Raw genomic sequence first — 21,947 nt, 5'->3', positions numbered from 1 at the left:
ACATTAAATACAGAGTACATAAGAAAAATCTTAACAGGTTTTTTTACAGGGCACCCAACTAAAATCTTTACAAAAGATAAGATAATTATCCATTCTTCAATTTAATAGACACAGATGCCACTTTTATAAATGTACCCTTATGTTCACTTGCCAATAAAATAGTAAACAAATCAACTTTTTAAACCATTTTTTATAAATTATTAGAGTATTTTTACTGACACTCTCCAACAATATACAAAAATACTACTACAAGAGTACCCATCAGTCAGACCTACCCCTCATTTCACAGAAAAGTAGAGGTTATGGAAGGATGTTCTTGTAATCAATCATCGCTATAGATGTCTCCTGCAAATGGTAGGTGTACGTGGCTGCCTGTGACGTTGGGAAGTCGAGAGAGATCAGGCAGGTTCTGGATGCGTGACCTGAGTTCTTTCCGTACCTGGGACACCCTGGCTAGCTTCCGTTTGTACTCCTGCAATGCAGAAGAATTCAACATGAGACTTTTTTGCTAATACCATCCCTGCTACTTACTGTACTTGATATTTTCCAAATAAAGCATTCCTTCTGAATGGCAGATGATTTAGCATCCTTTTAAAGGTGAGAACCCAGAGAAGGAGAGGCAGAGGCATCAGCGCCAGCATTTTCTTAGGACCTGACTTCGAAAGTACAGCTGTGGAACTATTTTGCTTTGAATTTTAAGCATATAAATGCTAAACAAGGAAGAGAATCCCAGTCAACACAACTACATGTGTTTCTCCATGCAACTAGTAGAATGGGATTATTCTTAGAAACTGTATTAAGAATAATAGATACACATACTTTACTATCACTCACAGAAACTTTTTTTAACTGGGGACTTAGGATTTCACATTGTGTTGGAATACAGGTCAAACTAATCATAATTCATACATTTAATGATTATGAGGCACTTTTCACATGAAACAATACATGATAAAATATTTAAGACCGTAAACCAGTGCACTAGAATATAGTTAGTGCTCACCTATTAAGAATACGAGACATAATGAAGAGAACACCAGCTTGTATAAAATGAAAAGTTATTCCAAAACGTAGGAGTAGGGTACAATTTATAGAAATATTTACATTTCAAAAACTTGGAAACACATTTTTTTTGGAAAGCAGAAGAGACAGAGCATTAGCAGGCAAAGAGTCACTTCATGAAAATATACTGTAATTCCCAACACATCAAATGCAGACGCTTTCTAGTGTGGCTGCAGGTTTTGCTGCAGCCTCAGAATGGCTGGAAATAACAAGAAATATTTAACAACTCAGATAATCAGCCCATTGATAACAAAGATCTCATGATTGCAACCACTTCTAAATAGTGGGAAAAAACCCTACAACTACCTGTAGAAGTGTCAAAAATAAACACTTGAACGTTCCAGCAAGTATAAAAACACTTTGCACATGTCTATAAAAGGTAATAATCATGCTATTTACAAGGGCTAAACATAGCTTTAAACATTTTTCTATGTTGTTAATAACATGGAGTAAAAAGGAAGGGCAATTAAATGACCTTTTGGTAGCAGAATCCAAAACAGTAGTACAAATGTAAAATACCAGAGGCATGATCAAGATTATTGGACAATGTCCAACACACACAACACACACAAAAACTATTAGCAGCAGTGTAGCCATCTTACCAAGGGCAGTAAGAGAACTACACAGAATCTTAAATTCTTAATGAAAAGGCAATGCATAGCTAAAAAAAAAAATTAAAAAAACCCTGTATCTTTACATAGAAAGAGAGAAAAAGATGCCCTTGAATGAGGATCATCAATTCCTCAATACCACTTTTGAAGTACAGTTCAGAGTCTTATGATGTACTAAACACAGTGAAAGCACTACAAATGCCTAGGCAGCAGAACTGTGAACACCTGGTGACAGTAGACAGGGCGAAGCAGTGTTCCTGTTATGATGCAGATGACCAAAAAAGTCTTACAACAGCAAGTCTTATAGTCTTAGGAGAACTGTCACCTGCTCACACTTGGTAGAAACATTCTCTCTGATGCAAGAGACTTCAGGACATGGCTGTGGAAATGAAGGGCTGTATCCTGATGCTGTATCCTTATAGTAGTGCCCAGAGACCACAAATATTTTACTGTTTCATATCTAATACTACAGCAGCATCCAGAGGCTTCAGTGAGCTGATTCTGTGCAAGAGTCATCGTCCTTTGCCAGTAGGCAAAAAGCCAATAAAGAATGCTTCTTGCCATTTTCACTATTTTAGTCCAGATTAGAAAGATATGTTTCTATTACAATAGGGCATAGATTTCAATGTAAGAGGAAATTGTTTAGTAAGATCAATTTGGCAATATACCAGACACATTATTTTCAGAAGCAAAATGGCTGGAGATTGAGCACTGGGCAATGAGGACTTCAGGCAAGCTTCTGGCCTCCATTTTGAAAGATGTACTGCTGTACAGAAGAGGATGAATAGAACTAAAGCAGAATCAAAACACTCAAAAGGCCCCAGATCAGAAAAAGAAATTAACTATAAAATCATTCCAGCAGTTAATTCTTGTAAATAGTGTTTGAATCAGCTTTATCTAAGTTCTGACTAAGTTTGTTCTGTCAGTGAAGAATATGACAGATCAGTATCCCTTCAGAAGCTTGAAGTGTGATGCTAGGCAAATACACATAGATCACACCTACCAGCTATATACTCTCAAGATCTCACTCCAAAAGCTGAAATATACCTTACATTGCCAGTTGCTTGGTGCCATTAGAATTCCCTTTAGCTGATAATAAATAATTTCCATAATAACATCACATTTCTGACATGCAGCATTTTCCATGCGAATTTTGCCTGGAACTTATTGCCTAGTGAGTATCAGCTTCATCAATATTACTGACAGCAGGTTCCTTTTCCTCACTAAGAAAAATGTTCTTATAAATTCAGTCTCCCATGTTAATAAAGTCATCTTCCTCTCATCAGCACCTTTAACATAATGCACACTCTCAGGGAGTCAAAACTTGTTTCTTGAGCTTTCTCAGAGTTAGAGACATCTCAGAGAGTTTGCTCAAGGATTTTACAATAAAACTAATTTAAATAATAAAAAAAACACATAATGTTTTATAGTTCATTATGTTATTAATGCAGGATAAGCTACAAAATGTAGTTTTAATACACTTGGTAATTGAAAGCATATGTGAATATCTGCAACTGGGGTTAGACGTCCATGACAATCCTCCCCCACAAGTAGAAATATTATTACCTTATCCAGGGCACCTTTATTTTCCATGACACTATCCAAACCATTCTAGAAATCACTGGAAATGTCCAGTTTTCGTGTTTGGTGAGCAAATTCAAAAGAGAGCTGACTTTCAAGCACAGTGACTTGGCAGTTTTGAGGTACCTGCAAGGGGGCTGCTTCTCAGTTTGATTCTATTTAAAATCACTAGTCAGTTCTGAAAGGGTTTGCTTATATATTTCAAGGCTGCTAATATAGCCCTGACATTACCTAAGCAGTCCTGGGCTGTTGGAATACAAGTATCAAGTACTCATTATCAGCAATACTCATTATATGTACAGCCTTTATTATTTTACCATAATAGCATGAACATGTATCTACAACCTTTTTCCAGCATATAAAGCAAGAGGGTGACAATTAAAGCAGAGGAGCAGGAATGAGGATATCTAGGTGTTATTTCTGATATTGTTGCGCCACTAGAAATACTGTATACTATACAACTGAGTAACAATTTAACCACATTGTTGACACTTCAAACTGCAGAAATTCTCATGGAGAATCTCAATTTCATTTTCATTATGTTGATTTTAAGATATCCTTCAAATTACCTCTGTGTAAATGAGGCAAGACTCAAGCTAGTTACAGTAAAGGACAGGAAGTACGATGTTTTCTTTTGCTACATCAAGCATAATTTGCACTGCTTGCTACGTGTGGAGAACCTTACTCTTGGGATATATGGGCAATCTGATGTACAGCATAAAAAGCCTCCTCAATTTCTTCAGCAGACTAAGATAACACTACCTTCCAGCAGTAATTTTTTGTATTTCCAGTCATAAGAGTAGGTTTATGAGCTAATTAGAATAACTTATTTTTCTCATTAGAATCCCACTGATTACTACAGTTTCCATTACTTGACAGTATAGAATACGGATATTTTGTGAAAGCAATGCTAACAAAATATGTACTCACACCTAGATTAACAGTATTCTCTATCAAGTAAGTACCAGGCAAAAAAGCCAAATAATTTTTGATTAGACACCATAATCGTCATGAATAATAAAAATGTGGGCAGGCAAAATAGGCTGTGCACTACAGAGAATAGCTTCCCTTTCAACTGAAGTAGGCTGAAATACATCTTAATACAGACTTGCTGCAATTACCACGGAGCTATAGCTTAAACAACTTGGAAATTCATGTGTTCCCCTTACAACATCAATATGACTTTGAAACCTGATCTGATCATTAAGGCTATGGCATGCATTAAAATACTGCATGGCAGAAAACGTACAGAAAAGCAATAGGAAAGCTTGATTAAGTGATTTTGTCCACCAGCAACTGTTATGCTCTGGTTCAGACAGGAATACGATGAAGATCTTCAAATCACATTTTCCTGAACACAGCAGTAGTAAATAGGAACAAAGCATTTCACCAGGATATTCCCTATCTGATTATTGAAATGTGAAGCCCTCCACAGTGGTCATAAACTATTCTTCCCACTCCTTGAAAATGCAATTTCTTTGTCCAGCTACTTCCAGCCTGCACCTAGGTCTCCAGTCTCATTCACCCACCAGTCTCATTCACCCCAATCTTGACTCCCGGCCTCTATCTCCATTCCTTGAACACTGTTCTTAGAATGAACCTTTTTAACCAGCAAGGCTGTTCAATGCCTCTTATACTCCTATTATGTCTGTATTCCTACATGCAATACAACACAACAGTTTGGGGGGCTTTTTGCCTACCTGTTCCCATTTCCTTCCTTTCTGGCTCAATATCTGAATTCCTCTCTCTCCAATCCTGGTCTACACTTTGTCTTTAGTTCTGGCTATGTCAAAATTCTCCCCAGTTCTACACTCAATTTGTCTCTCTTCTTTGCCTATGTAGTATCATCAGATCTCAATCAGATCTCTCTATCATCTCATACCAGTTTTTGCTTCCGTTCTCTGAGATCAAAGGAATTCAAATTCCTCCCATTTTAGTCCTACATGACATTATGCTTTTCTGGCCAGTCACTCCCTTTCTTCTCAGCCAGCTGATCTATTCCATTCTTTATTGTCATGTCTAGTCCTGGATCCTTTCTCTATCTTCTTTAGCCTCTGGTGCCAAGTTCCATGGGAACTTGTCCAAGTTTTGCATTCAGTCTCATCGGCTTCCACCTCCTGATTGCTTAGACTCATGGGAGCCATGGACATCCCACTCATGGAAGAAGTTATCCGCTCTATCAGGTACTTCGCCCATGGTCGGCCTAGAGAACAACTGTGTACATTTGCAATCGCAGAATTCTTCTTTAGCCCAACCTGGAAAACTCTCTAGCAGGGAAGCTCTTCATGGAAGATAGCAACATTTTAAGACATCTCTGATGAGCATATTTAAAGTAAGATTGTTTCCAAAGGCTTGCAATTTCATTAAATTCTGGTTGGTTTTCATTACTATATCAAAAATGCATGCTCCTGACAGAAAGGATTTCCTCATTCCAGAATATTTTGAGAAAGAACATGAATTACGTCATCTCGAAGTAATTTTTAAAGATTGTTTTCTTATTCAAAACTTTCCCTTAGCTTTATTCTTGAAGATTGTGTTGGCAAAAAGTTGATCAATGTTCGGGAAAGTACAAGAAAAGAAAACAGGGACTTCTAAGCTTAATTACTAGGAGTATTACTAGGCTTACTTAGTTTATATTTACTTCCATTAAATCACAGAAGGTCCACAGTGATTAATATTAATTTATAAAATAAATTACTACTTAAAATATATTGATTTAATTAGAGAATCTATAGGATGATGATTTCACTTAAAGGATTTCAGGATGGCAGATACGAGCAGCAGCTCAAACAACTGATGCCTGCTTGGGGTTAAATTTGGTCTTCTTGTGTTTTATTATCTGATATAGCATTTTTATCTGGTTGAAAATTTAGCCATCATAATAAACTCAAAGCTATGCACTTCCAAGAGACGCTTAAATTACACTGGATTCTTAAGTTTCAAATCTTGGCTGACAGAATGAAGTTTTGGAGAACTTCTGATGATAAGCAATCAGGCACTTGAGAACAATTCTGAGCAACTGCACTCAGATATTTAAGTTGATACTCTATACAGGCATACAAAGGATAAAGCAGAACAGTTTTGAAAATAAAAAATTAAATACTGCAGGCTTAGAGATAGATTAAAATTTCACCTATTCACAACTGATCTGAAGGAAACACAAATTAAAGGATATGAGGGCTCAATTTTAAAGGAATCTATGAATGAAGAATTTTGATAGTCCATTATAAAAAAAACCCAACTTGAAGAATGCATTTAAGAACAGTTGTGTAAAGTCTTCAGGCTCAGGTATTTACTGTACCTAACAGCTGAACTGTAAAAATTGTGTATGTCAGACACACGTTCATTTCACTCAACCCTTACCCGCAGGCCATTGCAACAGTCTCAGTTCCAACTTTAAATTCCACATGTGCAACTCATCTCTCTAAAGCTAATGCTGTGGGTATTGAACCACAAAAAAGTGGACTTTGACATTTATCATTTAACACAGACAAATACACATCTGAAAGTATGAATATTCAGTAAAGCCAAGACTTCTTGAAGATGAAAAGTGAATCTGAGAATGAAAGTAGTATTGCAGGTCACTAGGTAGGGGATTTATCTAAAGCTTGCCAAGAGACAACCATTTCAGACCTTTTTCTTTTGTCAAAGACAGATCTACATAAAGTAGAAGCATGAGAACTAGTTTTGTCGTAGCAAGGCTAAGTACTAGTAGCAGTCTAACCCAAGCAATAGAGAACTTAAAGCAGGCTAATGTATACAGCTTTTGCAAATGCACTGTAGAGCCACTCAGTGCTAACCTGTAAGCATGAAAGGAAATGAATGAGAAGTGTTTGAATCAGAAGTATTTTATTGACCTGAGATTGGGTAATAGCTACATTTCAAGTGAAATAAATAAAAGTAATACAGATGAAGGTCCTCAAATTTATGCTACAGGTGAGCCCAGACTGTTGACCTTGTTCATTCATGTAATCTTATCAGTGCAGCTCTATCTGTGTAAAACCTGCCTTGGACATTTTGAACAAGCTCTTCAAACTATTTTTTCATTTTTTATTTATTTATTTTCCCAGTTCATAAGTGACTCCTATCCAGCCTGAAGAGACAGCTGTGAAGAACAATCACCTTACAACTCCAGAACAGTCTTACCTGAAGAGCACGTGGCTACTTCTTAAAAGAAATTTTTAGAGAATGGTTCTCAAAATAAGCCAAGAAATGCCAACGGATCATCCAATGTGTGTACACTCTAATAAATTGCATCAGTTAGGCAGTTTCATATTACACTTGTCAACTCATTCTCAACTCATTCTCACAATTTCATTAAGTAGGTGGAAACATTCGTTTTAGAGACATGAATTCAAAATCAGAGGATTTAAAACAGTTCAGAGATAAGTATTCACAAGCCTGATTTGATTTAATAGTAGTTGAAAGTGCTCACTGCCACTTGAGAATTGAAACTATGGTTTAGGTGACTAATAAGAATGAGAAACTGTTGATATGCTGCATGGTAATTTTGTTTTTCTCTCCTCTTCTGAGTGTGAAATACATATTTCAAATGCACTGTTCAGTGATAGGGATGGGAGTGTGAGAAAAGTAAAGTTGGAAAGGAAGAGTTACACAGCAGTAGATATTCTGACCAGCTTCTTGAAACTGCCCCTTGTGTCCTGTGGGAATATCTCCAGTGAAAACCCTACCATGAATGAAGCAAACAATCACAACCCTTCTACAGCCAACAAGAAAGGAGCAGAATCTTAATTTCCTAGCAATGCATATAGATACGAATTCTGCCATTTAAAAATTATGTTTACCCTCAAGCTTTAGTATTAAAATACTATGATGAGAAAGTTTTGAAAAGGGGAAATGATAATACTAGAGAGCACGAAGCTATAACAAGAAAAAATCACAATGTAAAAGTCCCTTACCAAACCAATTTCAGGTAGAAATTTTGCACACTTTCCCATATTTTACATTATTTATGTAATACTGAACTGCTCAAATAAGTAGTTTTATAATAAAAATGGTGTAAAGGAGATTGTCAGGGCAGAAATTACAAGCAACCAGAGAAGAAAGTCTAGAGAGAAGGCAGAATATAGAACAAGTAAAGACATTTACAGTGTTTTTCCTGGTTTTCTTTATCACTAGGAATATTTTTCCTTCCAAAAGCCTACAGCTTGCAATAACCCTGCAAATGCACACCCTTCTTTGATCTACTGATAAAAGAAAACATGTTTCAGAGGTTAGCAATCATTTCTATGTAAAATGTCTTAGCTTTTTAAAGCAACATTCATCCCTTCAAGCCATCTTTACTCCATTAAAAAGGTCTTACAAAATTATTATCCTGGTTTATATGTAAGTTCTAAGAGTACCTGTGGGGTTTTCTATTTTGTAGGTCTGTATTTTTACCCCATTATGGATGAAGTGACCTTGGAAGATCACATCATCAGGAGAACATAGTAAATTAAAGGTCGTTAGAGTAATTCATTAGCAAGGTATTTATAAGTGAAATAATGAGTAATTCAGTAGATGTGTTACAGAAGAAATAAGGTAAAAAACCCCTTTAATTATTTCAATTTTCATCAAATTTTTAATAAATGTGTAATTCTGGAATGGAGGATAATACAGGGAAGAATAACTGTTTGCACAGTACAGCATTTTAGATATTCCTGATAAAGATTCCAACAACTGAGATTTCTGGCTACTCAATAGGCATAATAAAGTATCTAAACACCATTACTTTTCTTCATCAGTTCCTTTACTGTATTTTCTAAATTATTTGGGTTTCCATAATGTTGAAGAAAATGGAATTATACAAAGTAGTAAATCATTTAAATTCTGTGTTTTGCCCTATGCTTCCTGCATATCAGTATGCAAGTGACTTAGGTAAACTTTCACCAGGTACATTACCCTAGGGATTTTTTGTATGACAGATAATCCAAATTTCTCTTTTATTCATACAAAATCTACTCTCCTACACTTAATACTGTTTGAAATTTGTATCAAAGGTTCTAGAGAAAAACTCAGGGTCTACTTCCATTTATACAATAGAGCTAAAATAGGAGTTTAAGTTCTCTTAAAATTCTGTTTTTCCTTACAATACCTCAGTAAAGCAGGGAAGCATGTGGGTTTTATCAGATTTGATGTCCAAATTGCAGAATAATTACATCTGTCTCATTTTGATAGTGAGCTGCTTCAAATTCCCGTAGAATTTCCTTATCATTCTGGCAAATTGAACCGAATACAAATTGCATACACATGGCTTCCTGGGCAATTTAAGAACTTTTAAAATACTTGTCCATCTTATTTCTACTTGTTCTGTAAACCGTTAAGACTGGTCTGCCTGTAAGCTCATCCCTCCAGATCTCTTACAAACATGAAGTTTGAAAACAAAAACAAGCTATGCCTAGATCTTACAACTGCAACTTTCACCAAGAGAAACAAAACCAGCAGGTCTGGATCTGCTGCTGAAGTCCAGGCAAGAACTGGCTGGCACAGCAAAATCAGCCTGCTGGGACATGCTTTGGGATTTCTGGTCTGCTGGACATGATCAGCTGCAGGGTAGACTAAGTGTTTATGATGAACAATGTAAACACCTTCTGGGTGTATGTTTCCAGCCTGCAATGAGGTAGAAGTCTCGAGTATTAGGCCTCCGTATGCCACTTTGCTTTCACTCTGCAGTGAACCATCATGCAAAACGGCAACATTTCCCCCATGCAGGAGGGAAAACAGCACTAAATCCAAGGTACGGTTATGGCACATGGTTTATGACTTAACCATGACTTATAATGAAATATGAAGACTCACACCTAAGCAAGAATCCGTCTTAAAGAATGGCCAAAAGTCACCATGCATTCATTTTCATTTTTATATTTTTTAAAGGGCTCATCTTGTAAAGCAAAAGGCAGCTTCTTTACTGGCACTCTAAAAAACCACCTGCGAGTGAAATTAAATCAAGCTAGCCAGGCAGCGCAAGCTGAAGGAGCTTAGCAGTCCAAATGAATCTCTCAGTGACTCCCAGTCAGCTCTAGCATGTCTTTGATATTAGAACATAGCAAGAGGAACCTCCACTAAGACAGCAAGTAACTGCTGATGACGCAGAGCACAACCATCCTCCATTTCACAGCAAAAAAAGAACGAGCTACAAAACCATGCTTCTCCCACTGTTCAGGAAAAGGAACTTGCTTGCAGTTACATTATCAAGAAGAGTCAAGGAAACGGGGCCAAGTAAAGCCAGCAAAAATCCCTCCCACCATCATTCAAATGCAGGTTGAAATCTGCAACTGTGTAGGACATCCTTCACTGCATTTCCAAATCAACTGAACTTTGGTGGACAAAGTTCATTGTGCAACATGGCAAAGGCTGTGTGATGTAGCGTAAAAGCATGCTAGGTACTCAAATGTTGGAAGGAAAAGTATTGTTAAACACACGTGCCGTGAAAAGGTGGGTAAAGTGCTTTAACCAGTATGTCTGTATGCAGCAGTATAAGAGAAAGCTTTTCTGTCATTAAACATTTTGCAGGCTGTGTGGAACATGTCTCCTGCAGAAATGGTTTTAGTGCAACTCTGGACCTCTCAGTTGTCAGAATTGCAGTGTCCCTTCTCCCGCTACAGCGCAGAAAGCCTGCCTGCTATCCCTCATAACAGCTCATCTGTGTGTTTACACTTTTCACCTATAGCTTTGCTTTTATTGGAGCTTTAATGAAATCCAGTATTTTGCAGCAACTTTCTCCTACTAAACTTGGGCACCAACTCACACAACAGAGGAAATAAATTTACTCTAAATCTTAAATCACATAATAAAATTATGATTTCTTAAATTAACAAATACATATTTAAATGCTAAACCTTTATCAAGACACAAACCTTTTTGTTTGTGCTCAGCATTTTATAAATACCCTCTCAGCTCAGTTTGCACTCAGTTTGTGCTCAGCATTTTGTAAATGAAGATAGCTAAAGCCTAGGTTACACATCTCAGTCTTTATTACTTTTGGTATTTTTAAGAGTAGCTTCTGTAAACTCTCTTGCTCTTTTAGTTATCACCTAACTGGATGCTAGCTATTCAGACAAAGAATACTTACAGGTAGCTCCAAAACTGCAGTTCAAGTGATCAAGATTATTCTACAGCCCACATACAGGATTATCCTCAGAATTACAGAATGGTTGAGCCTGGAAGGGACTACTGCGGGTCACCTAGTCCAACCTCAGCTGTTACCTACAGCACATTGCTCAGGTTGTGTCCAGAAGGTTCTTGAATATCTCCAGGGAAGGAGACTCTACAACCTCCCTGGGCAACCTATCCCAATGCTCAGTCACCCTCACAGTAAAGTTCTTCCTCAAAAAAGCCTAAAAGCTACTGTTTACTGTTTAACCAAAACATAAAGTTAAACCCTACAGATGCTATTGAATGTGTACAATTTTTCTGATCACACTGCATGAAAAGAACATTAATTTTCCACTGACATCCAACATAGCTTCAAGGACATGAATAGAATACATGAGATGCTTCTAGTCTGCACAGTGATAGCAAGCTTCTTTATCTTGAACCATAAGATTTGAAAAAAAAAAAACCCAATAAAATAATACTAATAATAATTTTATGTTTTGCACATACATCAAAACAAGAATTTTCAACTACCTATCTTTGGAGTCCAATTTTAGTAACAAAATTAGCCCAGTAATAAAGCAACACCCCTGTATGACTCAAGGATTAGCACTAAGTGTAACAGCTCTACCATAGTGTAGGTTGGGAATAAAGGAAGATCTCAGTGTTCCACAAAACAGGCCTGGATTCTTCTTTTCAGTAATGCAGAAGGAACTAATCAGCCAGGAGGTAAAAACAGAACTTCCAAGGTGCTTCTTCCTAGAAATGCTGAGAACATGGGTACAAGATGGTTGCAGAAGAAGCAGGCCGTTACATTTTCAATACCATTAGGATGACTTTGGCTTGCAGGCATTGCAGGTGGAGAATGCATTGACAATCCATATAAATTACAAGCAAGAAGCTAGCCAGGAAACCTAAGTGAGTAGTGGTTTAAAGACTACCTTCTGTAAGATGGTCTAGTCACATTAAATTTCTTGCTGCTATGTTCTAAAACAGCACTGTTGCACAAGAAGAAATGCAGAAAACCAGGAATTATTAGTTTTTGAGAGGAACGTGTTGTCTGAAAAAGTTCACACAGGTTCCTCAGAACCAAACCAGCACATAGTGACTGTATTTTCTGCTAGGGTGTATGCCTGCCTCACTGCTTGTGCTTTATTCCACAACCTCAGGATAAAAAGGCTTTGAGATAACATTGCTGAGCAAGAACACCTGATTTGTTCCACAGATAAGAATATTGTAAATAGGGACTTTCCACTCCTACACCTTCAAATAATGCCAAAGCTAAGCACGGTAACTGTGTTATTGCCAGAAGAGCAAATTAATAGGTATACACATAGACAAAAACCAAATTCTCTCTACAACGGCTGCATCTAATATCATCCTATGCCAAATGATGTTTTTTTCTACTGGAAATGGCATTCAATTCACTACATGACTTGTGACAGCAGCACAAGAAATGCCTGGCTTTCAAGGCAGCATGCTAAATTGTTTTGCTAAAGTCAGTGTCTGTAACACTCATTACAGTGGTGCAGCTTCTAGATCAAAATTGTTTGAAACCAAAGGTTGTTTAAAGTACCATTGGTTTAAAAACCAGCAGCAACAAAAAATCAACAACAACCAAAAAAGTTTTCCTAGAGCAGAAGGCAGAAAACAGGGAAAGAGGAAAACATGATTTACTGGTACCCATACAGTACATGTTGCTTATGTTAGTTATTATGGAATCATAGATGAATGAAAGACTGAAAAAGACATGGCTGGAAACTACTGATGAAATACCAGTTAAACTAAACCCCTGTTTTTTTCTGGATGCCAAACGATTATCAGGATCTGGGAGGTCAAATACTCCAGAATAAAGTCAGTACAATGATGGTATAGTCTGCTCAAAATACGCTGACCTTATAAATGAGCCACCACCTTTTGACCACAGTTTGCTATGGATGATGGATGTAAATTATATCCATCAGAAAACAGGTAACTTAAAATGGGAGATTTTATGATGTTTCTAGAACACATTTTAAATTTAAGCAGGTTTCACCTTGATATTCTGAAGTCTTAGGCACCAAAATAGCACCAGATTCAGGTTCACTTTGAGTCTTGATGTGTACGATAACAAAGACAAGAAGAAGGGAGGAAAAGAAAGAGGATATTCTATACAAATGCAACGTACTCAGTGTTTTCTTAGTGACCGTGGTTTGAGAAAGCAGAGCAAGTGATAGCGAAAAAAAGAAGAAACAAACTGACGGGTGAGATTACAAATAGTGAATTGGGATGTGATGCAGGAAATAACTGATTCCCCATCTACCACCCTTGCAGAATCACTCCTCCTATTCTGGTAGTTACTAGCAACCTAGAAATAAGTTGCATTAAAACCCTGTGCATTTGAAACATTGGCAAGTGTAACACTTGGGGGAGTTTCACCGTCTGCTCAGTCTTCTGCCTTCTACCATCTCCACAATCATAGGGTTCACATTTATTGATACCATGACAGCTGAACTCTGTTTTTAAAGAAGTTATAAGGAGCTCAGCACTCCACAGAAAAACCAAGAACTTTTTCACAGGCACAACTCTGCAAACAATGTTGTCCTTCTACCTCCTTTGCTTCCTGATGAATGCAGTATTTGCACTGAAGTAAAATGAGCCTTATCTGAATGCTACTAACTAAAGAGAACCAAACGATGAAGAGAAATACATAATTAAGAATGGAAAGGGGTAATAAGAATCCAGCATTTGAGCAACTAGAGCACAGTAAGCATCTACTTGGCCGCTAGGACCACAATCAGATATAAATCTTGCTTTTCCAGCCTTCTTCATATTGTTTTATTGCTATTTTTAACATGTTGTTAGTGTGCTATTTTCAGAAATAACCTCAAAACAAAAACCTTGAATGGTGGAACTCAAAGCTCAAACGCTTGTCTCCAACTTTCAATTCTGTGTGTTTCAAAATTTTACTATCTTGCAATGTAGTAACTAACAGTCACTACACATTTCCTACCCCAAAACTCCTCATGCAGCAGAGCTTTAAAAACACTGCATGTGCTGACTGTGAAACTGAATCTCCACATCTGGTTTACAGCAACTCAAAAGGAAGCAGCATACAAAAACCTAGTTTGGATGGGTGGGGAGGAGGAAAAAAAAAAAACCCCAGAAAAAAAACCCAAACCCCCAAACATCAAGACTCAAAACACTGAGTGAAACACTTAACTTGCAGGAAGATCAAAGACTTAATTTTACAGTGATTTCTATTAGTTAACACTGGCCTACACTTAAAAGACCCACAGAATAGCTTCAAATACTTCAGGACTTGTGCTAACATACAAAATAGTAATTAATACTCCAATCTCCAGTGCACATCTATTGTAACTTCTACAATTATTTAATAAAGCATGTGCCATTCTTCCTACTTCTCAGCTTCCTCCCTCGCCCCCACTAACAAATGATGTATGCGCTGTAGCAAAGAAAACCAGCTATGGAGAGAGAACTGATGGCTCTTGCACTGAGAAACCAGCCTGATTCAGGGAGATAAGGCTGTGGCCAAATAATACTGTTAACAGCAATTTATTTCCTCAGAGTCTTTATCCTGTCCATTAACAAAAAAGTAAAACACATTTGTCTCTTACGTTCTCTAAATTTTCTGCCACAAATGTCACAGTACATTCCTCTCCTGCCTATACCCCTCAAAGATACCATTCTCATGGTCCTAAAAAATGTGTTCTGTTGTTTTGGGTTTTCTTTCTTAAATTGGTAGTGTAAAAGTGGAAGAACAAGTAACTAAAATTCCTTTTTGACACTTAGACAACAAGGTGTTCCAAATATCCCCATTTAAATGTGTACCATCCCACTTCAAATACTGAAGCTCTTCTTCAATTTGAAAAAAGTTATGACAGCAGATTTTTCTTCTTTTTTCTTGATGGAGCACTGTACTTTCACAGATGATGAAAATCAAACAGAAAGGTGCCCTTGTGAAGAACAAGTTCTTATACTGAATCAGTCAAGAAAATAAAGCAGCTAGTGGTATTTGAGAGAACAGCTCAAAGCATTGGCTTTTCTGACTAATACTTTCAGAGAAATACTGTTTCAATCCTATTATCACATGCAAGTATTTTACACCCTCCATAGTAGCATTTATTCAAGATGAGGCAGCACAGTGGTAAAAGGGTGTTCAGTGAATGGTGATGCTTTTTGATTCTTGTAAAGAAATGGCTAAACATCGTGACTCCATCCCAGTTAGTCTTATTCTCCATCCCACAATATCTCCCACCCAGTCTGCCCCCTCCATCTCTCCCCTCACCATCCCAATACCCCTTGATGTCTCCTACATTGCTCAGCCATTATTGTGTCAAAGAGCAGTGGAGGTTATGGCTGGTTCCACACTACACAGGCTGACTGGATAAGCAGACTGAGGTGAAAAGAGCTACTGAAACATTCACTTCGGCCTCTCTTTTATCCACTTAGTCAAAAAAATAATTTTATTGGAATTCTAAGGAACTGAATTATTAAAATTGTTTCCCTGATAAATGAAATAAGAACTGATAGACAAACAGCACGACTGCAACAGTCAAGTCCCCCAAGAAATCAGAAGAGCACAATACCCATAAGCTTTCAGTAACAGCAATTCACTACCCCCTCTTCCACTGATCACTGACAGCAATAGTTGAGAAGTGTTAGAAAAATGTTCTGCCCTCTCTAATCAACTTAATTCACTTTTTATCTCAGAGATGTATCTTCATACTGTATTAGCAAAATGAGATTCCAAGACAACTAGCTTATTTAAAAGATTTATATATCATTCTGAGTTATTTCCCTGCGTTTTATTTATCCTTATTTTCATCATTCCAGATTTTGGCAGTAGAAAAACTTTACCAACTCCGAAGTAGACTAATCCAGTATTCTTTTACTTCTGGCAGAACTGAAAAACACTGCCACTGAATGCAGCTGTAAATGTACGCTGGCCATTCCTTTGGTCTAGAATTAAAGGCAAGTGGTAAGGACCATTTTACACCTACATTGGGTGATGATGAGCACTCCTGTGACAAAGAACTTCCATTTCTCCCCAGCTAAGAAACTAATTCTCAGCAAGCACAACAGATGTGGAATACATTGTTTTCTCAATGCTGCTGAAATACCTCTCCCAATTGCTCTCTTGCTGTTTCATTACGCCCTCCCAAAAAAACCTAACACATACAGCTTCGAGAGAGTCAATAATGAGATCTAGTGTTTTCACGTTGTCCTTAACCATGCCTTAATTCATAGCTTCCAAGTTGCTCTCCCCCTGCAAACATCTGTACTATACACCACTCTGAAACAATGTTGTAGAAAAAAGTAACTGTCTTTGGGTGCGTATATATGTACATACATGATCATAAATCTCAGCTTCCAATCCCAATCAACACAAGCATAAAGACTTCTACCAGGTAGCTGCAGCAAGGTGTGAAAGCCCAGTAGCTCTCTTCCTCCCATTCCCCCTTAACATTCTAATTCAGCGTGTACACATGTATTTCAGTATGGAGGCAAGCCTTTCAGCTTGGCTTCTTCAGGGAAAACGGCTATCATTAATCTTGGAGATTAATTTTCATAACCAGGCCAGTATTAACTAAACTAAAGCTGCTACTAGCTGAAACATTATTCAAAACTCTATTTCACCTGCATGCTTTAACAGAAAGATAGATAGTTTTTAAGAACTGAATTTTTCAGCAACAGCCCAGCTAAGAGAAGCCTTATTTACCTTAAAAGTTTTAACCTTTTCTCAGCTGGGTCTCTTGGCCTCCTGCTCCACGAAATAGCCTACTATTCTTTGAACTACTTTAAAGAACCAGGAGTATCTGATGTTATAAAATGTCTGAACTTAATTTTTTGAAGTAAATTCCCCAGGTTTACTATACTTAAGACACTGGTGTGTGGTATTTTTCATCTATAAAATTCAGTTTAGAGTCCTACTGAACAGTATTTCTGCGCTCTATATTTAGCCTTAGTTGAAGAGAGATGAAAGCTACTAACTTCCATGATCACAGAATCACAGAATCCCAAGGTTTGGAAGGGACCTCAAAAGATCATCTAGTCCAACCCCCCTGCAAGAGCAGGGTAACCTAGAGTACATCACACAGGAACTTGCCCAGCCGGGCCTTGAATATCTCCAACGTAGGCGACTCCACAATCCCCCTGGGCAACCTGTTCCAGTGCTCTGTCACTCTCACGGTAAAGAAGCTCTTCCTGATGTTCACATGGAACCTCCTATGCTCCAGTTTACACCCATTACCCCTTGTCCTATCACTGGACATCACTGAAAAAAACCTAGCTCCATCATCCTGACACTCACCCTTTACATATTTGTAAACATTGATGAGGTCACCCCTCAGTCTCCTCTTCTCCAAGCTAAAGAGACCCAGCTCCCTCAGCCTCTCTGATCTGCTACTTACATGATTAGCAGAGCTTACTTAAAAGGCTACATTGGAGAGCTACTGGTTAAACAAAAAGACATCACTAACATGATGTGTTAAAACTATCTGTTGGCTCATTTTGTCTATTTACTTGTACCTTTATTAAGAACTGTAGACAGAGAAATTATAATTAATGGAAAAGCCAAATGTGTCCTTCAGATCATCAGTATCTATTTGAAAAAGCATATACCATAAAATGGGTGTAAAATGGTCACGATAAACCTTGTGGCTGGTTTAGTATTACCATTACATAAGAACACTATGAATTTAAACTAGAGAAATAAAATAATTTAGTGCCTGATTAAAGAAGCTCAACTATGAACTCATTCATTTGGTTTTGGATGAACTCAAGAGAATTTTGTTTTGACAACAGAATTATTAAAACTAAAAACTACCCTTTCAGTCATGAGAGATTCACATGAATTCTTCAATGCTGTTCTATTTCTAGTTATTTTTTCACCCATAACTGAGAGACTTAGCAATAAATGGAATTCATCTATTCATGTATTTCAAGCTCTCCATATCAAAAAAAACCCAAACCAACATGGAAAGTCCACTGTCCTTACACACCACAAAATGTTGAAATATTCTAAAACAAGAATATTTTACCCTAAAAACACTTTAAAAAAAAAAAGCAAAGTTTTTTTTTCATAAAAATATCACCTAGACTTACTAATTCAGTTAGTGCCAGGTAACATTTCTTCCAGTAAGAGCTTTACTTTCCCCACGCTGACATTAAAATACAACTAGTAACAAAACACACTTTATTATTTCATTAACAGACTCTGAAAATATTTGTACCTCAGACTATCACAGAAGCTGATGAATAATTTTCCTCCGTATATGTGAGGACAGAAGTAAATGGGAGCACTCTGCCCAAGAGCTCCCATAACTGCACTGGATGCAAATTTTCTTTAAATGCTGTCTCATAAAAATCTACTTTTTCTCCACTTGTAGACTGTTTCCTTGCTGTGCACAAATTCCTCAAAAAGGTATCAGCCCTGTCCACAAATGCACGACTGCTACCATATTCTATACCAGATTTTACACAAGTGCTGGTTCTAAGTGGAGGCATCAAAAGTTTGTAACTGAGACACACCTGTTTCAGCAAAGCTGAGAGAAAAAGTGAGCTGATATTCTAGCCATTTCTCTTCTTTCTTCTGTCAGAGATTCCTAGGAGCACTTCTGATCAGCCCTTCCACCCAACCAGCCAAATTATGATCAGAAATGCAGAAGAAAAAAAATCTTAACTACCAGTATAAGTCACAGTAAAGAGTAACTTGAGCGTGATGCTGCCTCTTAACTAGAAGCTTGTAGACCAAAAAAATTATAAGGATTCTAGATCCTAATGATGGCAGAAAAATTTTCCAAGTGTAACTTCTGGATATTAGCCTAACAACATAGGCTTTAATTAGGGCACAGTTTAAAGAGAACACTAAGGATGACAGCATTTTAGTCGAACATAATTATCTTTTAATACACCTTGGTTTATTTTCCTGCAAAGGGAAACTACCAGAAGACATTAGCTAAAGCAACAGATTTTTAATCAGTTTGTTTGCATGAGTCACCTCAAATTGTGGAGCAAAGCTTTGTAATAGCTTCCCTTCCTTTTTCCTTTCCATCCACAACATTCTTTTCTGAAACTAGATTGTTTCCTTTGTAACTCTCAAAACTGCATGTTAAAGTCCAATGATCACTTTGGGTAGTTACTACCTGTCATTCCAGTGTAGTCTTACATTTCTATTTAGAGTTTACAGTTGCTTTGACAAATAACAATTCCAAAAGCAAGTTTCTAATTGTGGGATGGATACAAGCAGGCTTTACAGTCCTGATGACTCTGTATCCAAAATACAGATTAAAAAAAGTATATTCTTAAAATTTAATAGGTCTAGTGACAAAATCACCAAAATTTAAAAAAGAGTAAACAGCAACAATATTACCATGGGAAACGAAAGATTGTAGAAAAGGTGTAGCCTTAACTTGAAAGGCATTGCTACTACTGACATAAAAATGTGTTGCAGTTTCAATATTCCTTAAATCCAGTTGTAGGTTTTTGTTTTTTTCCTCTGTCCAACAAACATCTGATCAAAGGGAACATCTGCTACAGAAAGTAAAGTCAGCTGCCAATCTACAGCTGACCTTCAAAAACTTAAAAGGCTCTAGATAAAGCACTGATGACTGTTTTTCCATTTCCCATCATCTCAGATGTTTGCACAAAAAATGAATCCATTACATACCTGCAAAACTTGCTCTTCTGAGGGTGACACAAACGGATCCATTTGTTTTGGTTAACAGTATGAAGTTTTTGGCCTGCAACAGCCAGGAATATTCTAAAAGTCTCACAAACAACAGCAAGTCCTACCTAGAAAAGACTACTATCTTCTCTCAGTATTTTTGTAACAAGGAATTAAAAAGGTACCTCAAGGGTTACTAAAGTACCCAGTATCTTCTACTTCCCTCCCATCCCTTCACAAAGAAATAGGTAAGCTGCAGTGTGAACATTACGAAAAAGCAACCCTTCAAAAATAATGAGTGCAATCAGTAAAAGGTTTTACAAATACAAAATAATATTTTTATTACCCTGATTCAAAGCCAGAGCATCTTCAATGTAAGAAGTGATACTTTAAAATGTGATGAACTGAAGTAAAAGGTTATCCTTATTTTACAAGGATGAGCAAAGTACAACCTGACCTATCTGTCAGAAAAGCCAGCATTTATACTCAAGTGCCTGGTAATTCAATTTAGAAACGGTAAGTCTTCAAGTGTTTCAGTTGCTCTGAATGACAACAGAGTTCTGAAGTCTAACACTCTTTCAGGTACAAACTGAGAAACTGTAATATGGCCCCATGGCAGCTGAGGCTGCAGTTGTTAAACCACAATTAAAAATGGATATTTACTGCTCAAGTACAAAGAGCTTATAAACTTGTTGAAAGATTCGAATGAGGCAAATAAGCAGTATTGCCATAAAATGGGTGCAGCTCAAAGGAACAAAACGCACTGTCCACTTCACTTTGCTGTGTTTGAGGTAAAGGCTGCTGTTCTCCACTCCAATCCACCAAATAACTCCTGCAAAACTTGACCTTTATGACTGTATCCCTGCCACTGAAAAAAAACTGCTCACAGAAGCAAAAGAACCTGCACATTTAAAAGATAAGTTAGGAACCTGTAAGCATGCTTAGCAAGCCTACTTCTATTGCAGATAAAAGATGAAACCCGTGTCTCATTTTAAACATCCTCTCACATCCTTTAACTTCTAATCTAATAACCCTTAAGGAGATAAGTATTGCAGTGATTGCTTAATTGTCCCCATCATCTGCAGGCAGATAATGCAAACTACTGACCTTACTGACATGTCGATAGCTTGGGTTTTTTTTCTGTGGGGATTATGTTTTGTGGAGTTTGTTTGGGGGTTTTGTGTGTGTGTGTTTGTGTGCTTTTCTAAAGAGACAGAAATACCCCTGTGCAACTTGACTTTAAGAGGAATATGCATTCACACTACACAAAGCATCTCAAACAGTCATTCAAAGCCAACCTATGAGCAAGGGCTTTGACACAATCAACACAAATCTAACCGCAGAGGCCTGTTTCTGGATCATACTCCATTTCATATAGGGTAGGATGGGGAGAATTAGAATGAAGAGAACCTACCCGTTAGAGAACTTAGCATACATTTCCCCTCCTGATGGTTGAGTGACATATACTTCTCTGAAAAAAGTGAAAGTTACTTGCAATTGGCTCATGAAAGAAAGGAAATAATTCTAGTAAAGGCTCTCCTCCTTCTTTTATTATCAAGGGATCCAAAGTTATGTTTCCATCAGCCCCAAAATATCTGTATGAATTCAAACACCTCTTTTAGTAGAGGACATATCCTCCCTGAACTGGAAGAACTGTCAATCCAGCTTTGATTTCTGAAGCTCTAATACTAATACTGAACAGAAGTTTACATGCATGTTCGTAACACCAAGAGACCATACAACATGGCCTGTTTGGCATCACTACCTACAGGGAGTCTTTTGCTGCCAAGCATGTATCAGGAGATCTTAAAGCACTCCTTACGAGTACACATGAACCATATTTCGACTTGCTGGTATTTCCCATCTACCAGTTCTGTAATCACTGCACTCTTAGCAGCAAATAAAGCACAGCTCAGTTCTAACTCCAGATT

The 21,947-nt window shown here is 37.3% G+C and overlaps 1 protein-coding gene across 1 annotated transcript in view; it reads right to left on the bottom strand.

The window, feature by feature from the left end:
• Positions 1 to 322: 322 nt before the first annotated feature.
• The window catches only part of RPRD1A (regulation of nuclear pre-mRNA domain containing 1A), a gene marked incomplete at its 3' end in the record, with an annotated part of 39,534 nt that continues 17,909 nt past the window's right edge, over positions 323 to 21,947 (bottom strand). The window contains exon 7 of the mRNA XM_080610423.1: positions 323 to 472. Within this exon, the coding sequence (XP_080466549.1) occupies positions 323 to 472 (150 nt within the window). The remainder of the gene's footprint in view (positions 473 to 21,947) is intronic.

Source organism: Psittacula echo (genome assembly GCF_963264785.1).
Source record: "Psittacula echo genome assembly, chromosome: 2".
NCBI lineage: Eukaryota > Metazoa > Chordata > Aves > Psittaciformes > Psittacidae > Psittacula > Psittacula echo.
This window is presented reverse-complemented; position numbering and strand designations above follow the sequence as displayed.